At 42.3% G+C, this 20,370-nt stretch overlaps 2 protein-coding genes across 2 annotated transcripts; both read left to right on the top strand.

The window, feature by feature from the left end:
• The first annotated feature begins 3,684 nt into the window (after positions 1–3,684).
• pkdc (protein kinase-like domain containing) lies at positions 3,685–6,735 on the top strand. Its single transcript, XM_071902030.2, has 3 exons — positions 3,685–3,721; positions 4,665–5,086; positions 5,958–6,735. Exons 2-3 carry the CDS (start codon positions 4,704–4,706, stop codon positions 6,547–6,549), a joined length of 975 nt encoding a protein of 324 aa, XP_071758131.2. The 5' UTR covers positions 3,685–3,721; positions 4,665–4,703; the 3' UTR covers positions 6,550–6,735.
• A 1,048-nt stretch (positions 6,736–7,783) lies between these two features.
• On the top strand, positions 7,784–16,835 carry herpud2 (HERPUD family member 2). Its single transcript, XM_071901982.2, has 9 exons — positions 7,784–7,848; positions 8,394–8,800; positions 10,831–10,908; positions 11,241–11,354; positions 12,306–12,484; positions 12,721–12,846; positions 13,669–14,010; positions 15,150–15,261; positions 15,952–16,835. Exons 2-9 carry the CDS (start codon positions 8,654–8,656, stop codon positions 16,141–16,143), a joined length of 1,290 nt encoding a protein of 429 aa, XP_071758083.1. The 5' UTR covers positions 7,784–7,848; positions 8,394–8,653; the 3' UTR covers positions 16,144–16,835.
• Positions 16,836–20,370: the final 3,535 nt, after the last annotated feature.

Below are 20,370 nucleotides of genomic sequence, written 5' to 3'. Positions count from 1 at the left end.
TCTGAAGTTGTTTAGTGCAGCTTTAATAAAAGCCAGGAAGGCCAGCAATAAAAATTAGGTTTTAAACCAGGCTACATGATAATAATAATTAAAAAAAAAAAAAAAAAAAAAAAAATCAATTAGGTAAATTAAAATGACATAAAAGCTGGTTGGTGAAAAAATGTGATTAAAAAAGTGATTTAAAGTGATTTAGCGTGTTAGGGTGTTTTACAAAGCCCAGCGGTCCGGATGACAGAAGCCTGATCTTCAGTGTTCAGTCCTGTTTGAGAAACTTAGGCAGTTCAAAAGAGGTCAGATGTATTACGCACACAAACCCACACACACACACACACACACACACACACACACATATACACACACACAAAAAGTACATAAAGTAACACTTACCTGAAAGAAGCAGAATTAGATGTATGTTTCCTTCCATAGCTGTTGTAAGAGATTTATGAAAAATGTGAAAAAGAAATGCCGTTACCCCTCTATAAAGTTCTATTATTTTTCTTTAGCAAGAGCACATGGGTGGATTAATAATTGAGCTAATTGCTGTAAGTTTTTGATCAGAAAAAGATAATCACGTAAAACCTAATAGAAATAACATGATTACTTTTTCATCTGAAATTCATAAATCAACAAAAATGTTCTGTCCTACAAAAGCAAACAGTGGTAACTACTTTTTGTGTGTTTTAAAGGTTGAGTTCAACAAAACTTAAATGGTATTAAATTATACACAAATCATTAGGGTTCAACCAATATCATTTTTTGAAAGGATATAAGATACCGATATGTTTGTATTGAAGCTGTCAATAGGTGATATTTTCTGCCGATATTGAATATCTTAATTTTTTTTCCATTTTCAGGACAAAAATGTACAAGTCTTGAGTGTTTCCCCCGGAATTGTATTCTTGTCAGGGTGGAAAAGCCTCTGAAACAGCATGTAGAGCATCATGGGACACTAAAACTCTCCACTGAAACCAGACTGATTAAATTATTTCAGTGTCAGCAGCTCTTTAAGGCAGAGTGACCCACCACACCTATTCAATGGTAAAGAAACTCTACATTGTACCTTCAAGTGGAGAATTGACTTACAAAAAACGTATTGAACATTTAAATGAACAGGCCAAGAGATATATCAGACTAACACTAATAGATAAAGATACTACAGGATTTCCAATTCTACAGGATATGAATCTAAAAGTAGATGGACTCAAACAAACCACTGGACTGAACCAAACCTACAGGATTTTTCTATTGGATTCCTAAGGAAAGGTTTGATTCTGTTCATATCAGCTTAGTCATTCAAACATTTTGTGATCATATTATATGATTGACAAAAATATAAACCGGACTTACCCACAGTTTGGTCCAGAGCGGTCAAGGACACATTTCATTCGCTTGGTTGGTCTGTTTGTCTCTCCCACACCTGATCATATTGTGCATGTAGACTGGAAAATTTATCAATTCTCTCTCTCTCTCTCTCTCTCTCTCTCTCGCTCTCTCTCTTGCTCTCTCTCTCTCTCTCTCTCTCTCTCTCTCTCTCTCTCTCTCTCTCTCTCCCTCCCTCCTCCCTTGTCCACTTTCTCCATCTCCAATCTCAATTTGAGTTGCAAAAACATTGAACATTGGAAGTCACATCGCCCTCATGAAGAGTTCATGTGAGGCAGGAGGGACAGAATATGAAGACTTTCTCTCCTTCAATTCAATTCAATTGAATTAAACTCAAAATCATCTTTATTTGGCAGAGTACATGCTGCCAAAGCAAATGCATACAATGCAGAAAACAAAATATAGAATGATAAATGGTACATATTTTTTTATATAAATAGGAAAAAGTCCATTGGAATAATAATAAAATATATACATAAACACACATAAAAGAATGATCTCAACTGCTGTTTCTTAGCTTGTAACATGCTGAGTCTAACTTTGCTGTTTGCGCTTTCTTTTTTCTTTCTTTCTTTCCATGTTTGTTTGCTTATATTCTTTCTTTTTCAATCTTTCTTTCTACTTTACCACAATATGTATCACTCATATGGAGCTGTTGGTTTATTTTCATCATTTTATAATAAGGGTTGTGTTGTGTTATAAACCTGAATGTTGCAGAGCACGCTGTTGATTTAGAAGCTGTTCATGCAGGTTCAATTTGTTTTTCTGATTGTGACTGTAATCATGCATGCAGATGTCAGGCGGAGATGTTTCTTCCTCAGTATGTAAAACAAACGGAAACTCCGGCATGGGATGAATGCAAACTGTATGCTAAACCAATGAAGGGCAAACTCTGAAGGAGTTTATGGGGAGCCATAAACTCCTTAAGCCGCCTCATCTGTGAATACTACAGCAGAATAAAATGTAGTTAATATCACAATTCCTTTTTCTGCCCCACAATACGTATTGTTACATTTCTGTACTGTGATATATTGAATTTCAATATATCGTCCCATCACTAATCAACACTAATCAACAACAATACAGTTTATCTCCTCCTGCACAAGTCTGCATGTTTACCAACCCGGCCGGTCTGTGATGCTGTGTACCAAAGGAAACCAAAGAGACGAGAGAGGAAACGTTGGTGAGTCCAGCTTTCTCTGCTGCTGTTTAGGACACAGTTTGGATTTCACTCTGAAGTTTTGATTCGTCACTTCCTGTGGGGAGAGAAGTGTCCATACCCAACACCAGAATTTAATTTGGGCAAATAGGGGAGATGGGACACTCTTCTGTTGTAGCTCCAGTTTGTGATTCAGGCTGATAAGACAGGTGTATTTCACATAACAGCATTGCCTAGTGTGTTTTGAAAATAAAGAAGGCCCTTCTTCAGTCATGAATAAGAATATCAGTAGACTGAGGAGAGTTATGTAATATCATAGAGTTAGCAGACTTAGCTTGCATCCCCACAGAGATGGTAGCATGGAGTAGGGAGCAGGGCTACTTATTTTTTTGTGTTTTTTCACACTTAATTTCTAGGAACTTTTCCCTTTCTTTGTCAATTCGGTCCAATGGCATTGCTGTGTAGAATTATGTGTAAATACATTTACGTATATTTAGTTTTGTGTGATACCTTGTCTACTTTAGAATAAATAACTGATCATCAAAAAACTCCATAATTAATTTTGTTTAAATTTTATATATTCTACTATTTTTTTAAAAATTCTATTTAGAAATTATAATTTCTGTCTCTTTGATTTTCAAATGAAACTGATGGCATTCAACCACTGAACTCAGAAACTCCTTTCTTTATTGAAGAAGTGTACATACAGAGACATTTTACAACTTAACACTAAACTGGAGTCAGTAAAAAAATTATGGCGATCTATCACAATAGAGGGACTGTTTCATCATCAGGCTGAACCATACAGTGACTGTACACAACTGGTTTAGTAAATATTTGTTGTACATTTATTACATTGTACGTTTATACATTTATTTTCCATGCAAATAACAGTGTCTGTAAGCTGAGGCTGTACGTTTCTAAATCACTGCACAACATCATTCTAGGCCTTTGCAACCCATTAAGTACATCATGCAAACTATTAATTGAAAATGCAGCATATAGTGCTAAGAGGGGGCAGCTCAGTCCAAAACTCAGTGTGTGCCCTCCAGTCCAGCAGGGGGCAGCGATACTCCAGTACATCATGCCTGTGGCTTTAAACACCACAGAGGAACCTGCACACATGAAAACTTCCTGTTGCCTTTCCACTGAGTCGCATTTCACATCTCTGCGACTCAAAAGGTAAAGTACATGCTTTCTGTTTAAAGTATTTTCTGCATATTTGAAACAGGGCTATAAATATAAATGTGAAGCTTAAAGTCTTTGCATTCAGTTTTATTGGCCTAAATCTTGTTTGCCATGGAAGTATCATTTGAATGTCTGTGTGTGAAAGAGAGAAAGAAATATAGTTGATCAGCTATTTCCAGTCTACATGCACAAGCATATGATCAGGTGTGGGTAAGGTAGGAGACACACTGAAACAGAAACCAACAACAACAACAACAAGCCAAACTGTGTGGCAGATCCATGGTAGAGAATAATGAAACTGTCATGGATGACTTCATTGCTGCTTCCACCCTAAAACATGATCCACTGCAGGACTGGGGCCATTCATGAACTGAACTGAGAATGCATGGTAACTTCCAATTCAGTTCCTGGAGTGTGAATGTGAAAGTCTCCCAGCTGAATTGAACTGGAATGACTGGAAACAGAATTGAATTTCATTAAATTCCATGAAATTCCACTGCTAAGAGAGTTTGTCTCGACTCGCTAAACATTATAAATCAAACATTATGAATCAGATAAAAGACAGTTAAACAAATCAAAAACATTCAATGATAATGTGTGTATTATAAAGGCATTTTCTTAGCATGGCTCTTATTCCTTCTCTTTTACTATTTTATATCTTGTTTTTATTATTTTATTTTCCCTTTTATCCCTGTCTAATTCTCTTATTTTTATGCTTCTTACTTACTCCAACTTGTATTCTTATGTTTATGACAATTTATTAACTCTGTTGATGCTTTTATCTTGTTTTGTGAAGCACTTTGTAACATTGTTTTGAAAAGTGCTATATAAATAAAATAATAATAATTATTATTATGATTACATGTTGCATCAAATACCACCTGAAAGGAACCTTTAACATTTTTATGATATTTAATTACAATCCTGCTTCCTGTAGGTTTTTTCAAATTCCAATTCCTCAGCTGAATTAGAATTGATGACGTTGGAAATGAAGCCGGAGTACCAGGAGCTGATCCTGCAGGCGTGCGGAGCGTCTTCCCTGCATGTCGGTGCCCAGATCCAGACCCTGTGGAGCGGATACGGGGAGATCGTCCGGCTGCATCTGGAGGGCGGAGACCGGCCCTCCGTGGTCCTCAAACACGTCAGGTTTCCAGAGGAGGCGGAGCATCCTGGAGGCTGGAACACAGACCGCTCCCACAGGCGGAAAGTCAGGTCCTACCAGGTGGAGACGCACTGGTACCAGAACTACTCCACCAATCAGAGCTGCCGCACGCCGGCCTGCCTGGCCGCCCGTTCCTATGGAGACGAGATGCTGATCGTCCTGGAGGACCTGGATGCTGCTGGCTTCGACCAGAGAAGGTAGATGCACAGTAAACGTAATGGTAAATTATTTTTTAAAAAAAAGAAATCTTAATTTTGAGTCTTATCCAAGAAAATGGAAACAAAATCCACTGGACTTCAAATGAAGAGTTGAAGACGTTTTGCCACTCATCTGAGAGGCTTCATCTTCAACTCTTCATTTTAGGTCCAGTGGATTTTGTTTCCATTTTCTTGGATATCTTCCTACCTGGATGACTGAAATGAATCTACACAGACAGTTTTGAGCCTTGCAATACCAAAAGAGGCCGTAGTTTATTCATCAGTGTTTCAGACAGTCTCCTAAACAAAACATTCTGCTGCTGTACAGAATCCCCAGCCTACAAATCAAGGTGCAAGTCAGAGAAAATCTTATCATCAATCTGAATGCAGTTTTTTGGGTTGATTAAAGGTATTAGGAATGAATGAACCAATGGGAAGGCACCCTTGGACTTAGGGAGCTGTAGCAGAACTGAGGCAGAGACAGTGAAAACACTCTAGAAACTTTTTAATTAAAATATTTTTTATTGTAGAGGTAATTAATTTTTACAGGTTGTTTAGCACTTGCATTGCACAAATATTGCATTAATAGAATTGAAAATAATTTAAAACTCTTCATTTTAAATTTTTTTGACATTTTTTAGAAACTTTTTTCAAAGCAAGTCTAGGTGGGACAGTGTCCTGGCTCTCTGTACTGGCCAGACTTTCCTTTTCAACACTGTCTAAATTATATGTTTATATGTTTTCCCCTAACCTAACATCTCACCCCATGTTCTCCAGGTGTTTCAAGGCGTGGAGCTGGGTGTGACATGATGAGCAACAGAATAAATTTAAATTGTGCTGGATAAATAAGGCTGTTTGTTTATCTTTGCAGGACCAGTGTGAAGGACAGAGAGATACGGGCTTGCCTCAGCTGGCTTGCCCACTTCCATGCCCTCTTCCTGGGCGCGGCGCCGGACGGCCTGTGGCCCGTCGGCACCTACTGGCACCTGGAGACCCGGCCGGACGAGCTGGAGGCCATGGACGACGCCCGGCTCAAAGCGGCCGCCGGCGACATCGACAGGATACTGAACGAATGCCGCTTCCAGACCATCGTGCACGGAGACGCCAAGTTAGCCAACTTCTGCTTCTCCCAGAGCGGGCGGGATGTGGCAGCCGTGGACTTCCAGTACGTGGGCGGCGGCTGTGGGATGAAAGATGTTATTTATTTTTTAGGAAGCTGCATGGAGGAGAGGGAGTGTGAGAAGAGGGTGCCGGGCTTACTGGACTTCTATTTCACTGAACTGAAGTCGTCCGTGGAGAAAGAGGTGGATTTTGCTGCTCTGGAGGCGGAGTGGAGGGACATGTTTGCGTTCGCCTGGACGGACTTCCATCGTTTCCTGCTGGGATGGATGCCTGGACACTGGAAGATCAACCGCTACAGCAAGCAGCTGACCAAAGAAGTACTGAGGAAGTTGAAACTCTAGATCTGAAAACTGAAATTAGGGGTCCAGGTCAGAGAAGCTGGCTTGTGATTGGAAGGTCACCGGTTTGAATCCAAAAATCTGGACTGGAAAAATGAATCAGACTCACTCTCATTTCCCTCCACACCAACTGTGGCAGGGCATTGCATTATCAGACTTTTTCTGCATGAATAAAAGTTTTAAAAATCTGCTCAGGCTATTTTGGCTCTTGAATGTCCTGCAGCTTTCTGGTCAGGAAAAACATTTTTTAATATAAAAGTTAGGCCTATGTGAACTGAATCTCCATTTACACACCCATACATTTTCGTTAATGAATGTCAAAGTTGCCTTTCATAACTCATACATTTTCATGGTACTATAGGTTTATGTAAACTGAGATAAAATATAACTTGCTTGACTGATGTGAGTAAAAATTGTTCAGTATATGGAGCTAAACCCGCCTAATTTCAGTTTACACACAACTCTATTTCTGGAAAAGTGCTTTCACATCACTGACTCAAGTGTTTTGGACATAAACTACTCTTCATATGGTAACACTGGCCTAAGTTATATGAAGATGGGGTGTTTTGAGGGGACAATGCATAATTTGAAGATTTTCTGTTTATACTTGTGGTTCACCACTAAATCACTGGGTTAATGTTCAAATACCGTATTTTCTCAATTCGACAAAGGGCATTTTGTTTGCTTTAATAGTAAAATGCATTTTAATTTTGTCTCTTCTGTCTGGTAACTGGAACGATTAATCAGTAACCTAACTAAGAAAATGGTCGAAAGCTCATAAAACGGATAGTTTCGGTCAGTTCTGATGATTCGCAAGCAAGGTGGTTTTATATTAACGAGTCAGTTTTATATTAAAGACTCGCGAGGTTCGGAATAGTCATATACTGTAAACTCGATAAACTTTTCAATGCGCAAATCCAAAATCGCCACTCACGGTGGTATTCATGTGTCGCCTAGCAACCGCAGTTCAAGAACTATATTGCGCGGCGGAAGAATAACAGGTAGCTAACTATTACTATTATTATAATTTTTTTTATCAATTACGATTCTATTAATATCGCAAAATAGCAAATGAAGGCGTCGCGCCCAGTAACGCCCCTCGGCTGTTGTAATAGCTCTGTAAATCAGAGAGTCGAGAGGTTAATCGCTTAAATATGCTCCCAGAAGCGAAAAAATGTCTGGCACTGACTTCTCACCAGCTGTTATGTACACTAGATGACGTGTTTCCGCTCTTTCACCCGACATTATAACAACAGGCTGGCTAGCTGATCGAGGAGGCGACGCTACTAGAAGAGTCACCAGGTACTGGAAACATCTCTGTACCAATACGTTACGCATAATGTAAGGGTGAAACTGGATAAAGTTCATGGAGTTAAATGGTTGAGCACACTGTCGCCACGGTAACGGTGTGCTAGTCCATCAGAAATCCTAGACACCTGCCAAGCTAGCGTTAGCCAACAGGCTAACGTTAACCTGGCAATATGACCAGGCTCAAAATAAAAGCAGTGTGACCCGGAGTGAGCTGCTTGGTTTAGTTTCTTATCTTAACGTGTGAGTTTATTTGTCAACCGTCCATTTGTGAAACCGAGGCTTCTATCGGTAAACGGTAACATTAGTTGGCTAGCTAACGTTTGCCCCCGAGTTAGCTTGACTTGAAATGTTTAGCTAGTTGTTGTGACAGTTGTCTGTAAAGATGACGCAACACGGCAGGTGTCAGGAAGTGTAAACTCATACCCACCCAAATTTTGGGTCAAGGGTCTAGTTCTAGTCTGTATACTAGGCTGTATGAAGCCTTAAAGTCTTCCAAGCAAAGCCCTGTAATAAATCTCTTCCTCTCTTTTCACCAGCAACACAAGAAACGTGACCACAGGAGGATTCCCCACTAATGTATTGTGGTTGGACGCTCTGAGCAAGTTCACCCACCGATGAGACTGGTGTTGTAGTGGGGGAACTCCCCCATCCATTGCAGGGACTGGTTTAAGTGGAGTGCAAAGGTCAGAATGGAGAGGATCTGAGGGAGTCTTCTCCTCAGGTGAGCCCTGAGCTGTGACACAAAGCCCTCCCGGGCTCAGGTTCTTCAGAGCCCACCCTTGTAGTAATATGAGCCATGGACTCTGGGGCAGTTGACAGTCCTGTCACCTTGGTCATCAAGGCCCCCAACCAGAAGTACGACGACCAGACCATCAACTGCTTCCTCAACTGGACCGTGGAGAGGTTGAAGAGCCACATCTCTAACGTGTATCCCAGCAAGCCGGTGAGTAGCTTGCACTGCCAGGGGTTTTCTCTGCTGCCTTGGTCTGTGACTACTTGATGTTGGAATGGAGGTGAAGACAGTTTAAATCTAGCCTGGCTGGGCAAACGTGGGTGGGGAAAGGGGCTGAAAAACACTCTCTCTCACTCAACTACCACCATCAGGATAGTTGTACACCACTGCTGCACAGGTGGTTATGCTGGGTATTTGCCAGCAAGGTGCAAATATGTGTAACAGTATGAATGTGAAGCAGGGTGGTGCTGTAACAGAGCAGTAAAAGCTGGAAAGGTTGGTTTGCCATAGATAGACAGATGAGAGGAACCTGCACACAATTGGAAATAGGAGAACATCAAAGCTTATACAATGTAAAATTCAGAAGAAGGTAATGCATAGAGTGCTGAGTTGACAAAAAAGAGCAACAACAAAAAGGTGCGAGAACACAGACATTTTGGTTTACACTGTCATTAGTTTGTTTTTTGTCATCTCAGCACCCTGTGTATTAAATTCCTCTCTTAAGCCTTGGTGTGGTCATTCTCCTTCCTGCAATGTGCAGCTTCCTCTCCTTTTTATTTCCATAGTGCTGTGGGCTTCAAAAGCCAAATTCAGGTCAGTCAGGTTGAGAGTCTTCTCTCCTCCACACCTGGACACTATTAAACTTCCACATGGTTTGGTAAAAATAATTTCCTAAAAATCAAGTCTGCTCTTATTGAGAAATCTCTAATTTAGAAAAGGAAGTAAAAGTTGTGTTACTGTGGAAATTTAATTTGAAGTATAAATCTTCACATTTTAGCTGCAATTTTGAACTCCCAGAATGTTCTCCTCACGTACAAATGAATTGAGAAACATAATGAAATGTTTCAGTATTGCTGAATTCTACATTTATGAAGTTGTGAATTTAAGGTTAGGCTTGATGAAAAATTCTGGCTTTGCAGTTTGTCCAGGACGTAATAACCCTGTCCAAGAGATTGGAAAAAAACACTCCTCTTCAGATTTGTCTGCCTCTTATTCCGTCTTGTGAAACTAGAGGCCACAGGTGAAAGCACAGAACGATACTGTGCAACTACAGCAGCAAACATGCCGTGCTAAAATTAAGGGTCATGTTCACGGGTGGACTGTAATTTCACCTGGAGAGACGTCCGAGTTAAAGGTCCAGCTGGGAGTACCTTCCCAATCTTAAGAATAAACATGCAGTCTTCCATTTCCCAATGCTGGGCCACTGAATATAAAATTTGCAAGTGTTCATTTGTCTACTCAGCCTGAAAAGCAGGAATTTGCAAAGAAAAGGCGTTAAAAAACAGGTCACAGCAGAGGCCTGTCATGGAAAGTTTGGAGATATGTGGCTACCTGGGACACGCCTCCATGTCGGAGGAATGACAACATAACTGAGATCGTAACAGTTCCTCTTCCTCCCTGACAAAACAAAGAAAATGCCTTATGTCTTTGTGGTTGTATGACATTCAGATTATGCTGTAAAAGGGGAACAAGATACTTTTCTATAATACCAAGCACAGCACCACATAAATAAAGCATTTTCTTTGTTTTGTCAGGGAGGAAGAGGCGATCAGCTTACAATTTCTGTTTTTTATTCTTCCATCATGGTGGAGTGTCCCTCATAAAAATTACATGACTGGCCTCTGTTGAAGGGAGTTGAAGGCCTTGTGAAGCACAGAGAAGGTGCTTGTACATCGCTCGACATGCTCTCAGTAAAGTCTGAAATCTAATCAGATTTGACATTTTACACTATAATTTCCCACCCAGCAACAAATTCTTAGCCTCCACAGCTGTAAAACAAAGACATTGTGGCCTAGTAGAAAATGTTTGCTCATGTATTTGAAATGCAGCTTTTAGCATTAGGTAGCTAAATTTGTAATGCCAAATTTGCAATGGATCTTTTTACTATATATTTGCTAGAAGGGAAAGCTACCTCTATGCCACATTTAGCCCCTTTAACCGCCCCACTGTAAGAAAAGTCTTGTGTATTCTGTAAATTTGGACCTTCTCAATCTGAGCCAGTAACTCTGTTTCCTTTCAAGTCGTCCAAAGACCAGCGGCTGGTGTACTCAGGGAGGCTCCTCCAAGACCACCTGCAGCTCAGAGATGTGCTTAGAAAGGTAAGGGCTTGCTGTAGGGGTGTGTGTGTGTGTGTGTGTGTGTGTGTGTGTGTACGCGCAACTGTGGGGAAACTGAAAGAGACTGACTGGGCAACAATAGCTGTTTTGATCCAGTTTAGCAACAAAGGGTGGCCATTGTGTCTGAATTCTGGCCTTTTCCATAGTAATCCTCTTTGTATCTCTCTCTCTCTTTCTCTCTCTCTCTCTCTTTTTTTCTTGCTTTGTCACCCTCTGCTCTGTTGCTGCACTTCCTCCTTCTCTTCCTCCTCCTCCCCTATCGCCTGCTCCCGTCCTGACCGTCCCATCCTGACCGTCTCCTCGTCGACCCACAGCAGGATGAATATCACATGATGCACCTGGTGTGTGCCTCCCGGAGCCCCCCAGGCTCGCCCATGCCTCGTAGCTCCTCCACAGCTAACCCTGCTGCCTCCGACTCCAGCTCCAGCGTGAGTAGACAGACACACCACACCACACTCATGACCTGCTCCTCTATGGGGCTTCTCCTGGGCTACAGTGGGGTTTTGACTGGGTTTTTCCTAGGCTACATTCTTAGGCCTGTTTATTTGCTCATCTTATAGTTTTTATATATGAAGAAAAAAGGCTTCTGCACACCTTTTTAAGGTGATAGTTGCATAGGAAAAATCAACACTGAATAGATAAAGAATTTTTGCACACTATACTTGCAGTACTTTATTTCAGTGCAACGTTTCCTCCATTCCTTCACGTGGCATGCATGAAACAATTCGAAGAGATTTGACATCTATATAGATAATCTGCACCAATAGGCTGGTGGGAGATGACATGGTTTATTAGCATTCATGCAAATCTTCAATCACAGGTGCTACTACCTCTCACTCATAGTTTTATATTTACTCAGCAGTCTTTGCAGCAAAGACGTGAAAACATGCTATAATCCCAGTAAGACGACAGTACAACACACAATGCACACTGAAAACAGTAATTTCTTATGCTTTGTCGAACATTTATTAGAGCCAGCTCACCATGATGGCTTCCACATGTTTGATGTAGTGCTTCACATGGGCTTTTGCGATAACAGTTAACACACGCTAAACCCTGAAAGTGACTTGGAGTCAAAATGTCGGGTGCTGTGCTGGATGTGGGTTGTGGTTGTTGCTGTGGTCATACTTAGCTGTTTTTATTTATCTTTCTAACACTAGGGGTTTTATTCCTACTAGAACTACTCATGCTAAAAGTCTCTGTACTCATGGCACTGTAAAGCCCTTTGGATAAAAACCACTATATAGCATATGTTGAAATAAATATTTGACTAAGCGTGAAAGCTTGCCATTTTCAGTGTTACTTTATTTTCACTTTATTTTGAAATGCAGCAGTGTGCTCGGGCGTCTCGTGATTGGTGTTCACGTCTTGTCCCTCAGAGTTCGGACAGCGCTGGCTCCACCTCCCCAGCCACCACGCCAAATCAGGACAGTCAGCCGGCAGCCTCCTCTTCCTCTTCCTCTTCCTCCGTCCCAGGAAGTTACGACGGGCTGAGGTATCGCGGCGGCTTCCCCCAGTACAACCCTCACAACCCCGCCCCCGCTGGTGTCCCACAGTGGTAAGTCACTGACGGCACCGACTGGGAAATGCCACTCATTTACATTCACATTTTAGGTATTTCGCCCACACTTTAATCCAAATGCTCTTGCATAAACTAAACTAGAATATATTTGGTTTGTATAATAGAAACTTGGTTGGACAAAAAAGATTAGTGTTTATCATTGTATGACTTTGTGTGTGCACAGTATGTGTTAATACATGCATGTGATAGCAAACTTATTTCTCCTCCCGCAGGCCGGATGGAGCCCAGGTCCCTTTACAAGGCGGGCTGGCTGCCAACGTGCCCCCCCACCCCATGTACATGCCCATGCAGATGCTGTGGTGGCAGCAGATGTACGCTCGCCAATACTACATGCAATAGTAAGTAAGAGCGACGTGTCAACAGGTGGTTGAGGCGGGTGGTGCTCTGATCTGGGGGAGTGCATCTTCTTTTCATTGCTGCATCAGATCTTCATGTTACCGTTCAAACAGTGAGAAAGGCTTGACTTCCCCAATATAACATTATACTATACTAATACTAATATTTCTTTTTTTTAGTATTATCCTTACTTAGCTGTTTTTTTTTTTTGTTTGTTTTTTTATGTAATTTTTCTAGACAACTTTTTTGTGTTTTATGTAAAGCACATTGAATTTGCCTTGTGTATGAAATGTGCTATATAAATTAAAAAAAAATTGCCTTGCCTTACCTTGCCCAATGGGAATTTGATCTTAAATTTATATAATTGACTACATTGAATTTACTGATTGCAGTTACTTGGCTAGCTAAGGATAACATTTGAGTTCAGGTAAGTTCATGCAGTTAAATTCATGCAGTTAAAATTGTATTTGATGATGGGAAAATGAAATTGAGATTTTCTTAGGCGTGAGCACAACCGGTAGTGTTCCCTCTCAGCCAGTGGTGTCCAGTCCTGTGCCATGGAACAGTCTGCAGTAGCTACAGCAGCTGATTTCACTGTTTAGTTCCCTCCTCTATGTTTGAAGGTGTGAAATCAGAGAAATCAGATGGTGTAGTATTTGGTTGGAATGAAAACCTGCAGACTCTTCCATGGTGCTAGTTGTCCCTTTCCCTGCCCATATCTGCCTGTTGACTGAAATTAAGGTGTTATGTTTTCTAACCTAACCTAACCCTTAATCTTCCATTCCCTCCTCCTTTTCTCCCTCTCCTCACTCCTCTTCTGTCAGTCAAGCAGCAGTAGCCGCCTCTCAGCCTCCCAGCTCCGCCCCTCCCTCCCCTCCAAGCTCCTCCCCCTCGCCCCGTCAGCCCGCCCAGCCCAACGAAGCGGTGCAGCCGCCGCTGGGTCCTAACCCCGCCCCCAACCCCTTACCGGAGAACCAGCCGGCCAACCCCAACATCCAGATGAACGCGCAGGGCGGGGCGGTGCTGAACGAGGACGAGCTGAACCGCGACTGGCTGGACTGGCTGTACACGGTGTCGCGCGCCGGCGTCCTGCTCAGCATCGTCTACTTCTACTCCTCCTTCAGCCGCTTCGTCATGGTGGTCGGCGCCATGCTGCTCGTCTACCTGTGAGTCTGAGACAGAGCTGCTCCATACTGACAAAAAACATCATGTTGCAGTTGTTTTGCTGAATAATGCAATATAAATGATGATGCATTTGGATACATGCTACACAGCTTTTCATATTTTTTCATCACTTTTAAAAAATGAAATACTAATGCATGAAATTTGCTCGGTTTACATATAAAGCAAGATTTTCTAAGACATACAGCGTAATTGATGGTCCAGGGATTGTTAAGGGAAACACCTTTTCTTTTCAGAAAATTTCAGAATTTATAAATTGCAGTCATCAGTATTACAGTTTTGGTTGTTGGCCCTAATATTAACAATGAGGTAGTGTATAGTGAATAGGGATGGGACGATGTAGGTGTGCCAAAGTCCATCTGAGTTTGAAACGGTATGGAAATAATCCCCATAAGAGATTTGCATAGAAAGCAATCAAGCACCGCCAGCTGTGTTTTATGGAAATGATCAGCACGGTTGTTAGGCGTCTGTGACCAATGAGATTGCTTGTTGAAACTAACTGTTGTATAACGCTGAATAAACCACCAAGGGAGCATCAGCCCAGTGTGCTGGTGTCTTCTTTAGTTCAGAGTATTTGAGATTCGTCATGAGAGATTACATGGATGTCAAGTCTTTAAGAAAGAAGAAACCAACCATCACAATTGTGCCTTAGTGCATTAATTGTAGCAACTTTCATGTAGTAGATGTAGATGTTTTTTAGAAGTCAAAAAACTGATGTTGTTGTAGTCAAAGTAAAGTGACTTTTGCTGTTTGAAGGTCTTGACATCATCATTGAGATATCATCTGACCTGCTGCTAAGAAAAAACATCAATTCCTGCACCTTTGCTTGGATCTCTACTCTATTGAAAGGGACGAGAACAACTGATAGTGATACCATAATCATTTCAGTGCACTGTATTGTACATGCATTTACAGCTGAGGCCAGTTTTAAACACCAGTACTTTAACTGGCACTGATGACTTCTAAAAAGCAGAGTACCATATTGTTACTTTTGTCCATGAAATTCAGTTTTGAAACGTATATCAATGTACTGTTTGGATTGTTTTTTCTTGAAGATAAGTGCTTGAAACAGTCTAAATTGGTTGATGGTTGAGATATATGTGTGTGTGTGTGTGTCTTGCAGGCACCAGGCTGGCTGGTTTCCCTTCAGGCCAGAACAGCAGAACCCCAGAGGAGGAGAAGGGGGCGGGGCTCCGCAGGAGGAGGCGGAGCGACACCAGGACATACAGGAAATGGTCAGTCAGCTGCCTGTATCTTTAGCCACAATTGGGTTTGAAGTGATCACATTATCGTGATCTTTCCTTCCTTTCCATCTTATACTGAGGGAGGCCAACTGTTCACACTATAATTTTCAAGTGACCAGATCGGATCTGCGTGTTTAGACAGTATAATCATTTGTTGTTGTCATGGTAACAGCACAGGTGTGAGCACGCTGACTAAGGGTGCGTTTTCGGTGTTTACACGCAACCTAGTAGAATGTAAATTTCGCCATTGCTTATTCTGACTGTTTTTATGATGGTATTTTCTAATCGCAGTACAGTCACACGAGACGTCAGTGACATCTGCCATGTTGTTGCCACACTGCCGCACTCTCCTCCATGTGCAGTGTGTGATATCAAATGTGCGCTGCATGAGGAGTGAGGGAGAAAAAAACCCCACTTGGAATCCAGTCTAAGTGGTCTGGTGCATTTTGAGTTGCATTTTCAGAACTGCAACTTGATTGAATCACATTTCATGAATATAGCTTAGATCTGATCTGAAAATATTAGATTCCATGTGGGTTTTTGTTTTTGCTTTTTTCAGAAAAATTATCTGACTTGTGTCAGATATGCAAAAAAATTGGATTTGAGCTGCCTGTCTGAACACAGCATTTCCATTTCCTGTCGCTCTCTAACCATTCCTGTCTCTGCCCGTCTCTGTCCCAGGAGCGGCTGATGGACGAGGGGATGGAGGACGAGGACAGCGGGGAGGAAGGAGGCGGAGGCCCGGAGGACCAGGCCCAGGCCGCCGCCGCCGCTGCGCTCCCCCAGCCGGGCTTCCTGACCTCCGCCTGGTCCTTCATCAGCACCTTCTTCACCTCGCTGATCCCCGAGGGACGGCCCCAGCCTGCCAACTAGACAGACCCCGCCCCTCTGCCCTTACCTCCCCGAATTCCCCCCCCCTCCCAAAACCGTCTCCAATATCCCCACCAGTCTGTCAGATACCCAGTGACCCCAGTCGGCCCCGTACAGCCCCAGCCACCCAGCTACAAACCTCCACATGCTGCCAACTAACGGACTTATATTTACAAGGGGCTACTCTGACGTTTTAGAGGAGATGCAGTGTGTCTGTCTGTGTTCTGGAGGGAGTGGCTCAATAAATTAACAAACATTTAGAAAAGAAATCCATGCCACGCCGTGTTAATGGAGTTAACGCTTCAGCAGCAAAAGTTTTATTTTTTTTCCATCTTTCATCGATCATGTGAACTCATTCAGATGTGACGGTAGTGAAAGACCCCAAAGGGAGTTGTCTTCCATTTTTAACAATGATAAGGTCATGGTGTTGACCCAGAACATAAAAAAAAAAAAAAACGGAAACAGTAATCTCTCTAAAATGAGAGGGAGACGTGTGTTCAAAACAAACCATCAAAAACCGCATCCATAATAAATGTCATGTATGCACACGACGTGCATATAGATATCGCAGCAACTGAAGCACATTGTTTTTCCCTTTTGTGTATTTGAACATTATCTATTTACACATGTAAGTATATGCATCTTTAATTCCTGAATATACGCTTTTTTTGAATAAAAGCCTTGTTGCGGTTTGACTTGTGGGCTGTTTTACCTGTTGTGATTTATTCTGTAGTTCTCCTGATGTCCTGCAGGTGGCGGCATTCACATACAGATGTTTAAATGGCTGAGAGTTGAGAAGAGGTAGGGCTTATTTTAACCTTCTTGTATAGGACTCCCATAAATAGGTTTTGTCTTTCCCCTGTTTGATGACCATATTTCTTTATGTAAAATAAGTGTACAGTATACATTGAATGACGCACTGCTCTGGTTGGAAAAGGCTATCAGTGATTTTGGTGTTACACTTACACTATAAAGAGATTCACTTAAAAAAATGAGAGCAGAATGACTAGTTTTTTTTAATATATTGTCAGAATCTGCTTTGTTTGCGTTTGTTTATGTGTTTGAAGTGTGATTTTCAGACTGTTCCTCCATACAATGGCAGTGAATGGGAGCAACAGATAACAGAATCACCAATTTTGGGGTTATATCATGGAGGAAGCTACACAACCCAAGGTACTACCAAAGTTCAACATCACTTTAAAATCAAAATCGTCAAATCATGAATTTCTTAGTGTTGTTTTAAAACCTTTATTTACCAAGAGACTATTTGCTGAGGACATAAAGCGCTTTTCCAGGAACACCCTGCTTCAAACTTATTTAGTTTCAGACATTAACTGCAGCTGAGCAGCTCCATTGGACCAGTTTGTGGGTAAGTGTCTTGCTCAAGGGCATCTCAGCAGTAGAAGTGGGAGAGGAGAGCGTGTCTCATTCACTTCGCCTGCCCAGAGTTTCACAGCCAGGATTTGAAGCTGCGACTCTGCTTCACAAACAGGTTATCAGTGTCTTTGGATTGCAGTGACTCTCAGTAAAATCTTCACACACATTATGGTAGAACTGAGTGGTTGCTATAATCATTACAGATGTTTTGCACTAAAGATAACATTACATTGTACTTGTGTTTTTTCCCATGAAATGGCATCTTTACTTCCTTGATTTGATGTATTTCCTGTTGAAACAGGATGTTGGGGCGGGACATGACGCAGTGAGGGATCATTCAAAGGTCTAAACCAATGGAATATGAGTCAGGGAGAGAAAGGCAGGTTTATTTGATAGGATTGTTCAAAAAATCTCTGATGGTTTTATTGGTTGGAATTTATATTTACGCCTCCTAGTGCAGCATGAGGTCACCGTTAAAGATACCAGGAAGTAAAAGTAATGGGAGTTCATTTCATGGGGACTTTAAAGGAAGCTCAGTGAAAGGTGGAAAATGTTGGCCCGGTCGGATGTTAAAGTTCAAGTAGTCAGTGGCAGCACGTCGCTCGCTTTTACATGCGCAGGCCAACGCCGTCCTGCCACTAGACCCACAGATAGAGAGGTGAGTGGGGAAGCGGCTCAGACAGCGATGCACTTCAGAGAGTCCTCCAAAACCCCCTAATCAAATGACCATGGATTTTTGTGTAGTTGGTCGTAGAAGGCCCAATTAATTATGCATGACAGCGGCTTGACGGCCATTTGATTTCGTTACGCGCGCCCCCTCCGAGCCGCCGATCCAATCAGGTTACGATCCCCCCCCCTCCCCCCTCCCCCTCCCTCTCCCCGCGGCTCCAGGCGAAGGTTAGACTCCCCTTATCAGAGGCAGAGATTTCTTTAAGATGGTGTTTGGGGCCTTGTAGGACATTTCATCATCATAATAAGTCCTTGTTATGCAGCCGGCTCTCTCCTGTTTCCCTGCTATCAGGCCTCGTTGTCTCTGGAGAGGCAGCAGTTGGGCTGGACACCTGCCACGGAGGAGAGAGGAGATAGACAGCGAGACAGAGTTTATTAGGTAAGCAGATAAAGACTGGGAGGAGAGATCGACTGAGAAGACATCTGACACCTACGGGGACGGGGATGGCGATGCGCTGTGGCACCCGCTTTCGATAAAGGCGCTCTGAGCGGCCACGTGCAATCAAGGTTTCATGCATGGAGTGCTTGCATATTCAGAAGATTGTCAGAGGCAATATTATGTTACACAAGTACTCAAGTTTATTTTCCATTTACATAAAAATGCACTGGAATTCGTGATCACGAGGCTGACGTCATTCATGCAGAAAACACACGAGAGAGAGGATAAATAAAGTGCAATAGAAGGACAAAGACACATAAGAAACAAGCCTATGCCTGACAGTGCGTGGAAGACTACTCTGTATACTGGACTTGTGTCATTTGGCCAGTGTAATCCTCCTACTCACTGCTGCCTAAAATGCACTAGGATAAGCTGTGACTAAATTGGTTCCCAAACTTAACTGCATCCATATCAGAACAATATACATATTTTTTTTTTATTGCATACAAGGCTTAGAGCTTCAATTCAAGAAGTCCTATTTGAGATATGCTGACGAGTGGTAGTGCTTAGAGTCTGTAGCCCTCTACTGAATATAATTTCATACATTAAATCTATTTCTAATCATAAATCCCTTGAGTGTACTTGGGATATTTAATTTAAACTCAGATTTGCAGTATGGACTTTCCTGTGGCATTGCTAAAAATGCTAAGCTCCTTTCAAATCTTTCTCAGGGCCCCATGAATATCAGATGTGGCTCCTGACGAGAGACTAGGAAACCACAGCATTGGTTTATACGCCAGACTGTATTTGGTTGCACCAAATACAATTTCAGAACTCGTTGGCAAAATTGTCACGCGTGTCCAGAAGTACAAAAGTGAAATCGGTTGGATGCAGGTCTGTCAGGAAGTCCCGTGTGATCTTATGCAACTTCCCTTTCAAGCTGCATTTCCTCTTAGACAAGTTTTCCATTGTTTGGCAACAGATTTCGCATTTCACCACAAACTGTCCCCTGCATTTGTGTCCTTTGTCCTCCCTTAAGCACTTTGTGACCTGTTTGTTAAAAGCGTTTTATCAATAAATGTGACTTGGCACGTCTTGTCAGGAGAGATTGTGGTGGATGAGACTCTCGACCTGCAGATAAAACATCCATTAAATGGCTTGTCTGGGGCCATTCCATGCCCTTCACCTATTAGCATATTGTTAGCCATTTGCAGATGGTCCGGCGATGGATACACACTGCCGCACCGCAGCCAGTCACCACGCCATAAAGAACAACCTCTCACTCTGCTGCTGTGCTAAATGCCGTCTCCGACATTGTAATGCACGCCGGCTGTCCTCCGCCAGACAATTCAAATGACCGCTAAAAGCCCGGGGGAAGGAAAAAAGGGCCAAAATGCAAAATTGATGGAAATGACATTAGATTCAGCTCATGCTCCCCACTGTGTAAATTATGCCCGTGATGCCCCAAAATGGACTCTCTGGCCCGACTGTTAGCTCCAATTTGTTTGGCCATACCTCATGGTGGCTTGTCTGCCCTTCCCCTATCCCTTTAATCCAATCAGAGCCGCACTGGATGTTATTTATTTGTTTATTTATTTATTTTCAAAGGATGTAACTGATTCTTATCAGGGTAGAAGTGGGGCCTTCTTCCTGGTGAAACGGTGACTAACGTCCAGCCATCGATCCGTCGGTTTGTCTGCGGTGGCGGGTGATGCTTCTGGTGATAGACGAGTGTATGTGTGTGT

This window comes from Centroberyx gerrardi, chromosome 12 (assembly GCF_048128805.1).
Source record: "Centroberyx gerrardi isolate f3 chromosome 12, fCenGer3.hap1.cur.20231027, whole genome shotgun sequence".
In the NCBI taxonomy this organism is placed as follows: Eukaryota; Metazoa; Chordata; class Actinopteri; order Beryciformes; family Berycidae; genus Centroberyx; species Centroberyx gerrardi.
Note: the sequence above shows the minus strand (reverse complement) of the source record. Positions and strands in the feature narration are given on the sequence as shown.